Source organism: Varroa jacobsoni, unplaced genomic scaffold (genome assembly GCF_002532875.2).
Source record: "Varroa jacobsoni isolate VJ856 unplaced genomic scaffold, vjacob_1.0 scaffold_1410, whole genome shotgun sequence".
Taxonomy (NCBI): Eukaryota; Metazoa; Arthropoda; class Arachnida; order Mesostigmata; family Varroidae; genus Varroa; species Varroa jacobsoni.
Genome location: NW_019214312.1, coordinates 322,110 through 337,651, shown reverse-complemented (window position 1 = coordinate 337,651; position 15,542 = coordinate 322,110). Strand labels below are relative to the sequence as shown.

General features: G+C 40.8%; 1 protein-coding gene across 1 annotated transcript; it reads left to right on the top strand.

The window, feature by feature from the left end:
- The first annotated feature begins 890 nt into the window (after positions 1 to 890).
- Pdi (protein disulfide isomerase) lies at positions 891 to 10,633 on the top strand. The gene is made up of 3 exons (XM_022849559.2): positions 891 to 1,141; positions 8,489 to 8,628; positions 8,874 to 10,633. The coding sequence occupies exons 1-3, from the start codon at positions 991 to 993 to the stop codon at positions 10,086 to 10,088; spliced, it is 1,506 nt and encodes a 501-aa protein (XP_022705294.1). The 5' UTR covers positions 891 to 990; the 3' UTR covers positions 10,089 to 10,633.
- Positions 10,634 to 15,542: the final 4,909 nt, after the last annotated feature.

The window sequence follows — 15,542 nt, the reverse complement described above, 5'->3', positions numbered from 1 at the left end:
TACATAATTAAACGGATGTGCCTGCAGTTGCAATTGCGCCCGTACAAATTTTGCGGGTAACTGTCTAGTGAAATTCTGCTTGTGCTCCTTCAGCTCTCTTCATTAAGGTGGCTGTCTTCAATATTTAGAGATCTGGTTGTTTAGCTCCGTAACGCAAGAATTATTCTAAATAAAGGTATATCCCTGTTTGTATGATTGCAAAACAACAAACACAAGTTGTTTCCCGTACTCAGCTAGTCACCACACTTAAGGTATCACTAAGCCGGCGATCAGCAGATAGCGTTCGCTTTCTATAGCGTAAAAACAACACACATTACAGGTACATAAGTAATTGCATTTTTTTGTTAATATATATAATACAGTCAGCTGCTGATATTCTAGATAATTGACGCTTGCGACAAGCTATTGACACGTATATACTGTTGTGTTCTCCATAATTGTTATTCATTGACGCAATAACATACATTTAACCGATAAAAAACCTCGCTATTTCTTTTACCAAATATCTCGTTGACAGCAAATAAGACATTATTTATAACATATTCAATTAATCCACATTTCGCTAATCAAAGTATTTTAGAGCATTTATATTCTGGTCCAGCAAACCGAAATAGTGGGTGCTTTTTCTTTAGTTGTCATCAGCCGTGCTTCTTAATTATCTTATAAGCAGGCACCCTCGCCTTCCAATTACCAGTCAAATGGCTTCCAACCAACTTTCGATCCGTGGGTATTCCATAAAATAAGCTGCGGGCTGTGCGCGCCCCTCGAACTATTCTGGTAGGCACAACGGTATTCGACGGAACTTTTTTTTTGCGGATTCGTTTGAAAGAGGGTCGACTCCTTCGGCTGTCAGCCAATCAGAGAGATGCAACGTGTGTTGATTGCTGGGGCTCTGCCGGCTGTCGTGCCGCCGACCTCCCGAGCTGCCACGTCCGTAGCAAGCTCAACTTCCATTCGCTCCGTACGTGTGTCCTGAGTCGGTTGGGCATCATGACGTTCGGTCGGTTCGTAATTAGCGTGTTGGCCCTAATCAACGCGGTCAGTACCGCCGATATCGAGACCGATCAGAATGTATTCGTTTTAACGAAGGACAATTTCGATCAAGCCATCCAGGAGCACAAAAACATACTCGTAGAATTCTGTAAGTACATCCAAGTCGTTTAGGTCAGATGGCATCATTTCCGATCTATTGTTTATCAATTGTAGTCACCAGTAAAATGTGTTGGCCGTTGTTCTGTGTGTTGTTAAATGCATTAGACTAGAATAAGGAATCGACAGAAGGCCTGGGTTTTTTGTAAAAGAACAAAGAGCAACTGTCTTGACAGCGGTGCGCCTAGCAGCTTGTTTGAGTGAACTGGAATCTGGCTGTTTAAAAACCCGTTGAGCTGTTGGTGAAAGTATTGTCATTAGCTCGCTGAATTTCACATCGAAGCATTGAGAGGTTTTCGGGGTTGTTTGCTCTTTGTCGGCTTCGACAGTGCGAGCTTGAAGTGGAATTGCGACCGGTTGCCATTATCACATATTCATATAAACGCCTCGATGTTCATCACGGAAAGTTAAGATAGATAGCGTTTGCTTCCATTGCTGCTTAGGAAGAAGGTCATTATGACGATGAGCGATGAATATTTGGGGACTCTAACTTACACGGAAGGTGGTGTCAACCACTTTCTGGTGCAATGTAACGCTTCACACAAGATGTCGGGAAGATCTCCAATCTGATCACGGCTTTGGCTGGTGTGATACCAGCGAACATCTTAGAAAGGAGTCGATTCATGGCGCGGTGACCGTTCGTTACAAAAAGGTTTCACCTGTGCTGTAGCTTCGAATACCTTAAGATCGACAACTACTATCTTCGAGAGAACCGAGAGCTTCGCCCGTTATACCTGTTGCTGTATTGATTTGTCCTAGTCAGAGCAGTGTTTTTGGTAAGTTTAGTGAGTGAAGTAGTGTAAATTCGTACAACAGGCGTGCGACTCTTAATAGAAACTACTCAATTACGTTTCGTGCAGTTTTCTTGACGGATCAATTTTCGGTTCACTGGTTGTAGTTAATAGTTCAGCTGGCTGTACGACTGCTGAGTTTTACTGTAAAAAGGCTGATGAACATTACGTGCTCTCTTCCGTCAGGAGCAATTTGTCATCGATTTTGGTCATGATGGGCTGTACTATGCCATGGCGGGCAATCGGTGAATTGGCTGACGTAGCAGGCTACAGCTCACCGATACTGTTGACTTGTCCTGCTTTTTATTAACGACATCACTAGATTAAGTGTCTCTACATTTTTCCACGTAGATGTATGCACTGCCTACGTAACATTATTGGCTCGTGCTAATACTGCCGTTGTGAACGGTGCAGCAACCTAATGATCAATTCACCAATAGACATATTTCGTCTTTCCCCGATGTGTGCTATACCAAAAAGGCCGTTAAGTATGCTAGGTGCGTAACTGAATCGTTTGGAAAATTTTTCTCAATTCTCACAGTAGCGACGGGCCAATGTTGAAGGCCAATAATCAAAGGCCCTAGTCATTTTTGAATATGGCCAGTGTCAGGAAGCGATGTCGTCTGGCTAATTAATACGCATCTTTTTGAGTGCATTTATATGCTAACTATCAAGATGGGCTGTTTAAAATGTCAGCGTTGGCAAATGGTCACTACGGCATTTAACAATAATGTCTTTCCATAGGTCTCACGGAAAAGGACACGGCTAAGTAAAGAAATACTCATTGATCGGATAGCAAACAGCCAACGAAAGAAGCCTGGCGTAGAGTAGTTCATATAGAGCCTAAGACTTGGCAGTATAAACCAGCTTGTTGCGGGTTTTGGCGGGAGAAGCGGGCTCACTCGTGTCGTGGGCCTCGTTTGGATGAGCACGCAATAAATCCGGGCTGGATCAATGTACAGGAAATAGAGGTTAAGAATCAGCCTCGAGTTAAAGATCGATGTAGCCAATTGTGACGGCCTTTAAGTAGTACTGGCAATTCATATTGCCGTAGTTATATCTGTGACAGCCAGATAGTTTGCGACCAATTTCGTGCATTGAAAGAACCCGCTCGTTTCGGCGAAACATCGTTGGCAGTGTTCGGTCTGTGAATTCAGAACCAACAATTTTCAAAATAGACCATTACTAATGTGTTTGTTTTGCGCTTAACTTGATAGCGCAGTTTACCATCTCCGTTAAGGTCAACAAGGAAAGGTTAAAAGGCCCATTATAGGTACAGGTTCTCTATGGGAAAGGAAGAACACTTTTATGCCGCACTTTTCATTGAATACATCGATATTTCATGCATCATATATAGGTATGGCAATAGCCGCAGTTTGATTTTTTAACGAGATCCTACGCTGCAAATGCTTTGTTCTATAAAGGGTTTACTTTTCTTGCACTATTTATTCTGTCCATTCAATAACTAGAGGAGGCTCATATATATAGAATTTATAGAAGTTGAACAGTTATTCAGCAGAACCGACAGCGCGTTGACTACGTATTTCTGTCCGTGCCAAGGCCCGTTCGTTCTGTTTGGCGGTGGTTAAACGAAGAACACGATAATTTGCGAATCTCAGAATCTAGTCTAGGTGGATTTTACCAAGCTACCTAAGTTAGTATATGCTAAGCTATATAGACGCTACGAAAAACCATACATTAATTCTGCAATACTGGTTTCGACACTGGCGTTTTTAAGTCGCCGTAACGTATCAAGTTCGGCGGCTATTTCCGATGTTCACTAATAATAATACCCCGAAGCAACAGTTGTTCGATTGTACTGTTGTCAAAGATAATTTCGTAGGTTCTTGTTCTGAACGTTGATGATAACTTTGCGCCTACTTACACATTTTTTGGACGTGCCCTAAACGCAATAGATTTTTTAAAAAGCTAACCTTTCGTAAGTTTGGTTGAACTACATTAGCTATTCAGTGAACTTATTTGCAGACCTGCGCGACGAATCGTCTCTGTTATCTATCGACAATCCTTTACACGGTGAGGATGAAGTCCGAAAATAACTGAATAATTCATTGGGTTTGATTAGTCAAATGGCAGTCTGATAACTACTGCTCCGTACGAAGTTGTGTATGATGATTGTCCCACTTAGACCAGCCAGTGTCAACGGCAGCGTGAAAGGTCTGACTATGTTTACTGCGGCTGCTTTGAGTCGACCTGACTTTTGTTCTTGTCTAGTTAGCCAGTAGCCTAGGATAGGATAGGTTAAGTTTAGGGTAAACTTAACTTGGCGTTCACGATAGAGTTAGCCATCTGCGTCCTGTGTGAAGGGCGGCGTGTTTTTCAAGGTGTCCTATCATTCATGCCTGCGTGAGTGTGCGCTATTTTAACCAGGCAATACTGCTGCTACAGGTGTCCAGACTGAAGTAGCCATAGTTTGAAAATAAAATCGCCAAATAATATATGGACTGCTGACGAGCTCTTGGCTGCCGCTCCTGCTTCTTCATCTCAAATAAGATATGGACTGACATATATTAAAGTTTAAATTGAACGGACGGATGGACTGGAGCTGGAGCACGTCACTCGGCAGCCGGCTCTAAGCGGGTTAGCTGTATACGAGTGGTTACCTGGCGTCCTATCTATCTTGTTCAGCAAAGTAACTGGTCATCAACAGTTGCAGCTGTTTAGGGAAGGGAGGCCCGTTTTGTTCTATTAGAAGAAAGAACTCGACGACGCATGAACGACGATAGGTGTCGGTGCAGCTCTCTCTGCTAGAAGCAATCACAGATATTGGGTGTCGGCTGCGTGCTGTAGCGCTCATCGAGCAGCGGGCTCCGTCTTATAGAGCTACGTCTCCTTGTGGGCTACATCAGCAATAACACGAGTCCTACCCACGCGTCCCAACTGGTTTCGCAATCGCGCTGCTACGCCCACGTAGCTACTACTACCTGAACGGACAAAGGAGGGTTAGAGAAGCTATAGACCTGCCGATCATCATGATTCTCTAATGACAATGATCTTGCTTCCGCTCAATGAATAGAGAACGGTGATAATGAATCGGTCCATTATACATTGTTCGTTATGATGAGCTGTCGCTAGTTTATTGTTTCTGTTCATTTCCATTCTTTTTTTTATCCATGCTCCTACTCAACAAGTAAACTCAGTTGAAACGAAAAGAAAGCTTTGTTTAAGGCTTTTCTAAATATTAATCGAAGTCGCTTTTTCGACGATGAGCAAATCAAATACAGTGGATGTGTTTAATCATCGATGACTGGTGCGATGCCTACGTTGTGCCATGTGTGCTAAAAAAAATAGGGACTTCCCGCAAACATTTGCAGCAACTCATGTCGGCATTTATTGCGCCGTAAGGCTTGAAAGCTGTAAAACAATAGCCCCAAATTCTTGAACCGAGCTACCGGAATTCTTTGCTAGCTAATTCAAGTTATTATATGTCACTCTTTCTTCACTCTGTGTTTTTCACTGATCCGGATATAGTTACTACAACATCGGGTCAATGTCTCATTTTATGGTTGTTATTCTATGTTATAGTTTTAGCGATGACGATCATTGGCAGCGTCCTGAAGGGTAAGGGGCGTGGTTGTGTTTTTAGTTCTATTTACGCAGTGGAACCAATACTATTTTGTATAAGGACCTTCTAATGATAATGTAGTTTCTGTTGTTTGCTCGAAGTTGCTCTCTTGGTTCGCTTTTCCGGCTATCACTTCCTTCCTTCGTAGTGATACCAACATTAGTCGCTTGCGACGGTCGGCCTGTTGCTGGTTGACTCCTGCTGATCACCAAACGTAACTGTCTGCGCCGTACGTGTTCTTCTGCTAGTACTGTATGTAGTAGTCTCGATAGCTATCTAGTAGTAACATGCGCAGCATGCTCTTCACAGTGAGTATGGTGGAAGGTAGCTGTTGTCTTAGCAATTTGTGAGCGACAGCAGCGGTATGTTGAACCCTGTCTTTTCTGGTGTCGGGACGAATCGTGCTGAGGACTTTGATCCCGCGATCCATTAGCAGAACGCCAGAATTATAGCCGGCTCATCTGCCGGTAGTATCCTCGTAGTGGTAAGTGAACGGGCATCGTGCGACTATGTCTGCATCGACAAAGCCAGACAAGCAAGATGCGTATGCAAACGATAGAACTCCGTTCACGGCAACAGCGAACTTCGCGCACAGCAAGGAAAACTAGAGCAAGTGATGTTAATCTATTTTTTGAGAAGCGTTAGGCCTGCCAACCGTTTGGGTTGTGATGATCATCAGTAGTTGAGCTAATCGATTGGAGTCGTTTGATGTACTTAGTACGGGCGCGATAGCGGCGCTAAAAGCGACAAGCGTTAAGGTAGAAAAGGAAGAATTACGAGTATACGCGGAATACGTATACGCGAGTATACGGAAAATAATTTAGGCAAAATGGTAGACATTTTCTTCCGCATGCTGTTCTATGATCGGCATCGAAATTAATGCTCTGCCAAATTTAGGCAAGGACTTATTAGCTTGAGCTAGGTGCTGGTTCTTCGGAATTGTTCTTTTTTAATTGCTTACAAAGATCTTTGAATGAATGACCTTTGAAATTAAATAGCAGCTGTTTCAAGAGTAATCTTAGTACTGCCAAGTTTGGAAGTTCTGCATGAGCGTATTTTGGTGTACTTGCGTAAGTAAACTTCTTATTGACACAGACTGTATAGCACATCGCTGGCAACGAATGGAATTAACGACGATCTAGTATAGTCGTTAATTAGAACTACCCACCAATGACACGCATTAAATATTTCACATATATATATACACACACAGTGAATAAAGAAAGTTACCATATTCTTTTAATTCGAACCTCATAGCTTTTCATATTTCGCTTTTTTAATATTCGACACCCTACGGAAGTAACTAATGCTATCAGATGTTATCAATGATATTCGTAAGTGTTGCTTGCGAGGAGATCGTTAAAACAACGAAGTTTTAAACGGTTGAGGCAGATGCTGTGAAGGCAAGTAACCCTTGCAACTCCTCAGCGACTTCTTTGTACCGACTTACGTATACCGCATATGTCGCCGAGTAGACGAGCCTGCCTCATTAAAGATGCTGAAGTTAGAGGAAGCTGGTACCTGACTGTGACGCAGTCATGCGCTATTATGGCCTAAGCCACAGCAGGCAACATCGCTAACAACCAGAAGCATTACTGTATTTGACGAAGTATTGTTTATCCCATTGTGTTGTCGCGCTGAGAACAACAAGTAAGCAGGCCATATTGAATGCGAAGGCTGTATTTTTTAGCCATATTCCGCCATAGCAAGCAAACATGCAGGGGATCAATGCTTTTATCTGGATGTATGGCTAACGTATGTCAATTTTCTCGTATTGGTTTGAATATAATGTTGTTTTTAGAGATCTACCCATGGCTGCCAGCCAATTTTATGCCTGTCAGATTAACGTATCCTATTTAGCAGCGATTCCAAAACTGTTACCTTGATTTCTTCGTAGAGCCTGGAAGGTTTGCTACATTTCTTTGTAACACATGATTGAAATTTAGGCTTGCACGTTTCGTATGTTGACTCACTACAAATCTAAATCATGAGGTACTACTATAGAGTAATCGCGGAAAAGGTCCACGGCATAACTGGACCCGTTTTAGCACCCTCCGAGACTCGCCAAGTTCGGTGTACACATTGTGGTGTGTCAGCTCTGGTGAGAAGTAATGTTTTTCCATCGGTTTGTGGCTTTCCGGTCTGTGAGTCCTACTGGACTTAACTGGGTTTTTTTCTCTAACAGATCTGTGAAACGGCATGGTAACGACATACTATAGTAAACCAAATGCTGAGGTATTCACCAGCGGTAGCCGCATATTCAAGGTTTCCTAGATGCTAATTAGCAAACCAGACCACATCGCGGCCTTGGTGTTGCATCAAACAGATAATCTGGTGTATATGGTCGCACCACGTAATTCCGCGTTGAGTTAACGTTATGGCTCATTTGGCTATGGCGATAAAAGGGTGAATTTCGTTCTACGCGGATAAGCGCACGCCACTTGAAGCATTGGGACCTGCTTCTGTCGGCTTGCTTCTATTATGGCTCATAAATCAATTGCAGTTAAGCCGAATGAGAGAAAAAAAACCATACGTTCTAGAGCGGTTGTTCAATGTTATCAGTGTTAGGTTAATTCGGCAATATCGTTGAAAGAGGCTGTCGAAACTTGTTAATTATAGAAATGTCTGTTTATACTGTAGGCTACTCCTTCAAACTGTAAAATTCGTGAAATCTTACAAAATATGCTCGAGTCAAGTTAACATTAGGGCCCGCACTCGGAAAGGCGACGAGATCGTTGCAGCTGTCTCATCACCGGTCAGCGGCTTATGAAACTGCGCAAGATTATTCTGCCTTTTGTCCTCCATGTGGTTTATGATTTTATTAACAAGATGGTATGTGTCATCTTTAGTACAGATCTGTTCGCAGCCTGTTAGATCAAAAATCTGTCGAATCATGTTTCCTTGTTAATATTTTGCACTTGCGCTACTTCATGCTTATCTTGAAGTTTATTTACTAAAATTTCAGATGCCCCGTGGTGCGGACACTGTAAGGCGTTAGCGCCCGAATATGTCAAAGCCGCCACTGAACTTGCTGAAGAAAAATCCGAACTGAAGCTCGCAAAGGTTGACGCCACCGAGCAGAAAGAACTCGGCGAGCGCTTTGAGGTGAGTTCTGAAAAATAATTTTGCTCTATACTCTGTATTCTACAAACTTGATATTATATAAACGTTATATTTGTTTGGAATTGTGGTGATAGTTAATTTATTGGATAGCTTAGATTATGGAAGTTGAGAAGGGCTAGCTTTGATCCGAATATAGTTCCGTCCTTTCCCACCTCCAGCACAATGCCTTTCTATAGTGACGACGTTTAACTTTGATCTTAGTGGTAAATTGTTTTTATTGTATTCAGATTGGAGGCTATCCGACACTGAAGCTTTTCCGCGAGGGAAAGCCAATTGACTATAATGGAGGTCGTACCGCTCCTGAAATCATCCGCTGGTTAAAGAAGAAGACTGGTCCTCCAGCCCATGATGTTATCACTGCCGATGAGATTAATGCTCTCAAGGAAGCCAACGATGTGATCGTGGTTGGCCTGTTCAAAGACCAAGAGTCGGAGGCTGCAAAAATTTTCCTTCAGACCGCCATCGAATTTGATGAGCAACCATTTGTTATTTCGTCGGCAGATGCTGTTTTCAATGCTGTCGAGGGTAAAGACGGTCAGGTTGTTTTGTTGAAAAAGTTCGACGAAGGTCGCAATGTCCTAGAGAAAGTAGAGACTGCCGAGGCCACAAAGAAGTTCGTCGTATCGAATTCGTTACCTCTGGTTATCGAGTTCTCTCATGAGTCAGCGTCGAAGATCTTCGGAGGTGAGATAAAGAATCACAACCTTCTATTCTTGAGCAAGAAGGCAGAGAACTACGATGAGTCGTTTGCCAAGTTCCGTAAGGCTGCTGAGCAATTTAAAAGCCAGGTTATCTTTGTCACCATTGATACTGAGAACGCTGACCACAGCCGTATCCTGGACTTCTTCGGGGTCAAAAAGGCCGACAAGCCGCAGATGCGCATGATCAAGCTTCAGGATGAGATGGCGAAATTCAAGCCCGATGATGAAACCAACCTGGACGCGGATGTCGTTTCATTATTCGTAAAAGGTGTCCTTGATGGTACAGTGAAACAACACCTGCTCTCACAGGACCTCCCTGAGGACTGGAACGACAAGCCTGTTAAGGTTCTCGTATCAAGCAACTTCGATGAGATTGCTATGGACAAGGGCAAGCACGTTCTTGTTGAGTTCTATGCCCCATGGTGCGGTCACTGTAAGCAACTTGCCCCAATCTACGATGAGCTTGGCGAGGCCTTTAAGGAACGCGATGACGTTGTCATTGCCAAGATGGATGCTACCGCTAACGAGCTTGAGCACACTAAGATCAACTCGTTCCCCACACTCAAGCTATACAAGAAGGATACAAACGAGATTATCGAGTTCGTTGGTGAGCGCACCTTAGAGGGAATGAAGAAGTTCATTGAATCAGGCGGTGAGTACGGCAAGTCGGCACCTGAAGACGTTCAAGAGGACGAGGAGAACGCCGAGGACGACGAGCACGGACCGCGTGACGAGCTGTAATCGCCTCCTTCGTGAAATGGAGTCACCATAAGTCTTCTCTAAACGAAAGAAACACGTGTGAGAGCGAAAGCGAGAGCGAGAGAAAGTTAGGTACAGAGAAGCAATACATTTCAGGAGTCCGTAGGGAATCAGGCAGGGTTTTATGTTCTACACCAACAACAAACGACAGAAAACGATAACGCCTAGCGCGATTTCAAGCAGGGAGGATAGCGAATAAATAAAGGGTATTGATTGCCGCTGGTTACTCTGTGTAACGGGTGAGAAATTACATTGACCTGACGGCACAGACTAGGGTCGTGCCGCATTATGTCCCGCCTGGTTAAAAGAATAGTGTGATTCCCAAAAATTCTTAGAGGGGATAGCGTGCTACTAGAGAAAGACACGTCCCTTCGCTTTGAAGAACGTGCGTTTGTTTTATTTATTTTCGAATTACAGCAAAAGAAGCGACAACTATTCGGCGGCGCACCTATGGAAGATTCATTAGATTAGAGGTGGGGGTAATAGATGACAATGTAAATAAATTCTAAAAAAATCGTTATTTCTGATATGGCTTATGCGTTCTGATTAAAATAGTTCTCTTCTATATATTAGCATACATTAAAAGTTCAAAGAAGTGAGGAGTCCAAGTTCTATTTAAATTAAGGAAATCTTGAGAAGACCGACAATACCTGTGTTATGTGGAATTCGTAGGATTCAGAAAAAGAACTTCAAAATGATTTAAGTAAACATGACTAACTGACCAAGCCTTTCACGGACAGGACGTTCTGCAACTATCGTTTGACTGGACATTTAATACAGATGTATCTAAGTGCAGGGGGTAATAGCAAAAACTGAGAGAGACATAAGACCAGTGTAACTTATACTATTCCCCAGAAATGCATATCTACCCATCTCAGCCTCTTACTTTCAAATCTACGCGCGCACAAAATTCCAAAAAAGTATTTATAAACTAGTTTTATGAACTCTTCCATAGAAAATTTACCCTTTGGCTGCTTATTTACTTGAACTTAGGGACAGTTTGTTTTATCTAATCATTGTTTTAATGTATTAGTATAAAAAAAGGAATGAACACACACGAAATCTGGCAAGCAACGATTACGTTTTACCCATGAGTTATTCTTGTATAGTAAGTATATAAGTAGTTTAGATGGACTGCAATGGGTAAGTGATTCGGGACTTTTCGATACTCAATATCGAATGACTGGTATATTTCACATTTCAAGAGATGTTTTTCTTGATAATCCTTAAAACCAGTTGCGTGCAAATAGTCAAAATAAGTTATGTACGGAAAATTCAGCAAAAGTTAAGACTAAATTTTAACAGTGAAAAATGAAGTAAAGATTCATACGAGCTTAATCATCGAATCTAACCTTGTTATATTACTGCTTAATCGGCACGGTTTTATCCGTTCGCTTGTTGACAAGACGATACTATGAAAATTAAATCTCTACACGTAGTTTTTCAGTAGTACGGAAATCTGAGTTTCCTCTGAAGCTGCAAGCGTCGTGTAATAGAACCTTAGGTTCTTATTTGTTTAAACCTTTTTCATTACGGTTCAAGTTTAAAAAAAAAAATCGAAATATTTCTAGGAAAAATCGATGTTGAACGCGCAAAGATGACTTGCCGCTCAGTGCCCGTAGTTTTATGTAGAAAACCTAAGAATTAGTTTTTTTAGTGCACTCTTTTTCAAAGCAAGCTATCTAAGTGGGGTAACGATATTAATAATTTAATTGTTTCTATTTAGGACGTGGGCTCTGAAGCACTCTACATATTGTGTTTGCGTTCCATGAAGCAGGTGAACGGTGAATTACAAAACTACGCCCCACTTCATTCTCAATGTATCGCGTTTATACACGCAGCAAGCCCCAGGGTGTGTGACGCGCATTGACCCACACAGTAATACTGAAGCTTAGATTGCTCATATAGTACTGGGGAGGACGCTGCACATATTGTCCATTAGATAATAGTTTAGACATTGTTATGCATTTATAATTATGCGCTATTCTACAGTGCGTGTCTTTTTGAGAGTTGTCCTTTGGTCCCGGTAGGTTTCTATTCAAAAAGCAAATTTATCAATTTTTAATGGTAGAATTTTCAACTAATAAGAATAGTAACAACTTATCAGATATGCACAATATTCCAACCTTATTAAAAACTATTATTCTTGCCGATGTGCATCATATATGAATTCATTGAAAGATCGCCACGAGACCGCAAATCGCTAACTGCTCAGATATGTGATCCCGTTAAAAAAAAAAGATGTACAGTTTTTTTCTTCGAAAAACTAATTGTGTTAGGTTTATATAAAAGATACATAGCCTAACAAAAAGCGCTCCGTTAAAGATTAGACTTCCGCCAAGCTTCAAAATATTGAAACGATAATCATATGTAACCCTGTTCCGCTAAACTAGATAAGTGGTGGTGATAACTCCACCATAACTATTTACCACCCTCACAGGTTAGATGGTGTCTAGGCATGGAGATAGCTTAATAGGCCGTTTTAAGGAACCGGTTTTAAAGAGATTGAATGGCCTTGTCTACCTTCAGGAACTCAGCTATCACTACAGTATATAAAAAGTGATGTCAAGAAGCTTTGAAACCCATAAGCCAGTCGTACAGGTTCAAGTTCGTGTACCCGCCGTAGTGGAGCAACTCAGCGGGTTACTTGCCACTTACAACCCATTCAGCTAGTTCTAATTTACGCACGATCTCAACCAACACGAAATTGCAAAGGGTCATTAAGTTCTCTACGCGAATCATAAGAGGGTCATAAACAGCAGCGGTGGTCCTCTACATTATATGGATCTCGGCTTTTCCCGTGCCTTCGACAAAAAAGAAAACAATTTTATTTAGCAAAAACACTCGCTCTTAGGTAAGACTGCGAATAGTTTGGTATCGCTGCGTTATCTTCCAAATGAGGTGCTTTAAGTTATAATTGACACTCTATTTTTAACGATAATTCCTATATTTGTGGGATTAACCCAGAGAAGTTACGTAGGCCTACTCATAAGATCATGATGTAGAACTTTATTGACGTTCCCCAAAAGGACCTTTACAGGCCCTTGGAGTTTTTCCGACTATCATTGTTAGTACCTATCCACATATTTACCTATACCTATCACCTAGTATTAAGACTCTATGTATGTGTGTCTTTCTGATACCTTGAAGTAGCCGGATTAGAACGACTTTTGACGTGTCGCTAGAATTTTTTGGGTAGGGCTATGCTTAACATGGGGCTGAGATTTTTAAAAGATATTTTTGCTGGAGGGAGTTTGTTTTGCCTGCCTCGCAGAGTGTAATATAAATTTGGGCAAATATCTTGCAATTCTATGCTTCTTTGTACTTTTTTGCAGGAATCTTTTATACATATCTATGGGAGGATTGTAGGGGTTAATATGGACTATTTTAATGAGATTTTCGCGGAAAAATGTTTTGAACTGATAAAATGGTAGCCGAATATTTACACGGAGGATTATGTAAGAAGGTTGTTCTTAACACCAGTTGAAGGCTCTCGCCGAGCTGAATCAAAGCCCTATACATGTTCTTATACCCAAACTTCAGTTTTCAGGTTGAAAATACCACCAAAGGGTAAAACCTTTGTGGCCTGTTATGTACATTTTTTTAAGATTAATCTATAGGTCTCGGCAAACTAACTAAAAATGCAATGTTCGTTTTTATATTTAAAATGCATATTTCGTTGTGAAAATAGTCACAAACTGATCAAGGGGCTCATCACGCTCACGTGACAAAGGGGTAAAAATTGATTTCCAGCTACTTATAAGTGCTTCTTTAAGCGAATTTATAATAAGCGTCAACAAAGCTATAGCGTCTCATATGACAAATATTCAAATTTAAGGGCTGCTTCCAAAAATACTCTCTTCAAAGTTTTTGAGAGAACTACCAAAAAAAATATGAAAAACATTTTTTTCAATACCACTTTGTTGACGGCAATATTTACACCAGTCTATAGATTTTGACGAACTGAGTGAAAATGCAATACATCTATTTTTCAACACCTAAAATTGATATTTAGACGTAAGAAAGCCGAAAATCGGAGCTGGTAGCTTTTTCCCTTAGGTAACGCTAAGATGATTTTTTGTCGACATGGACGTGTATGTAGGGAAAATACTTCGTGTAATTAACCGAAAGCTGTCGATAAACTTCAATACAATGCATATACTTACACTTTAAATTCATATTTTGACATGAAAATCGTGAAACCTTTTTGGTCATGTTGGTTTGCCTATGTAATAACAAAATAAAAATGCGTTTTGAGTATTTTTTATATGAATTTCTAATAAATGTCAGTTACATAATTAAAGCGACAACTGTGAAGTTGATTTTCGTAAAGATTTTTCGCTAATTAATAACCTTTGAAGGGCAATGCCAAAACGGGAAGTAAATTTATGTGTGACTATCTATTAAGTAAAAAAAATAGAGTGACAGAAATCTCTAAGCTTTGGCGACGTCCTGAAAACCAATACGCCACACAAACATATTTCAATTTTATGTATCAATATTATATATATATATATATATTTCAAAGAAGGTGTACCTACTCGTTACAAAAAAGGAAAATAAAAAACACGCAAGCATTATTGACATCTCGAGAAAAAAGCCAATTTCAGTGTCGTACAAAAAGAAGTGTAATTATTTTTTATAAAACAAGATTTTGAATTCTATAAGCCTCGGTGACGCCCCAATAACAGAATTAATAGGTTAGTTGATGTTGTAGATGAAAACGTCCATTACATAAAAAGTGGAAGCTGTTACAGCGTGAAGCCAGCCTGTTGCTAAAATGTTCATAAATTCATCAATCTTAAAAAAAATCTAAATAAGTAGGTCATTTTAGGATTTGAACGTTTTTCTTTAAACACTCTTCTGCAGCAGGAAGAAGGTACATACATCCACATTAAAAAGTATAAGAACCAACGGTGCTCAACTCGTTAATGATATCTGTACTAGATTATGCTACGGCCAGTACTCGTTGTGCTGCAAAAGGTGCGATGAGTGTGGTTGTGCAAGATGGAAACGATCTGATAAACCTTTAATTTGGCAATATGCGAAATACTCACGACCTGTGCACGCCATCAGAGTATCAAACGTTTTATGGTATACCTCTCCTCCGTTTGATACAAAAAAGATTAATTAACTAGCATTTATCATTTTGAGGGTCAACGTGAAGAACTGTGTGTTTGGAACGTAGTTTTTTCGTAAGCCTATGACTTCCACAAAATAGATGTAGATTTTTCCTAGCTCTAAAATTTAACCCAACCGTGAACGCACTTTTTTTACCATTTTAACCTTTAACGTCGCTGATTTTTTTGTTTTGTTGATTTATGTTTTTCACATTATGCTCATGAAAAATATCGATTAAAGAATTTGAATCAGCGGTCTTTGTTACGAGTTCCACAATCGAGCTGAGCGGATAGCGAGTAGTTTTTTCATCCAACG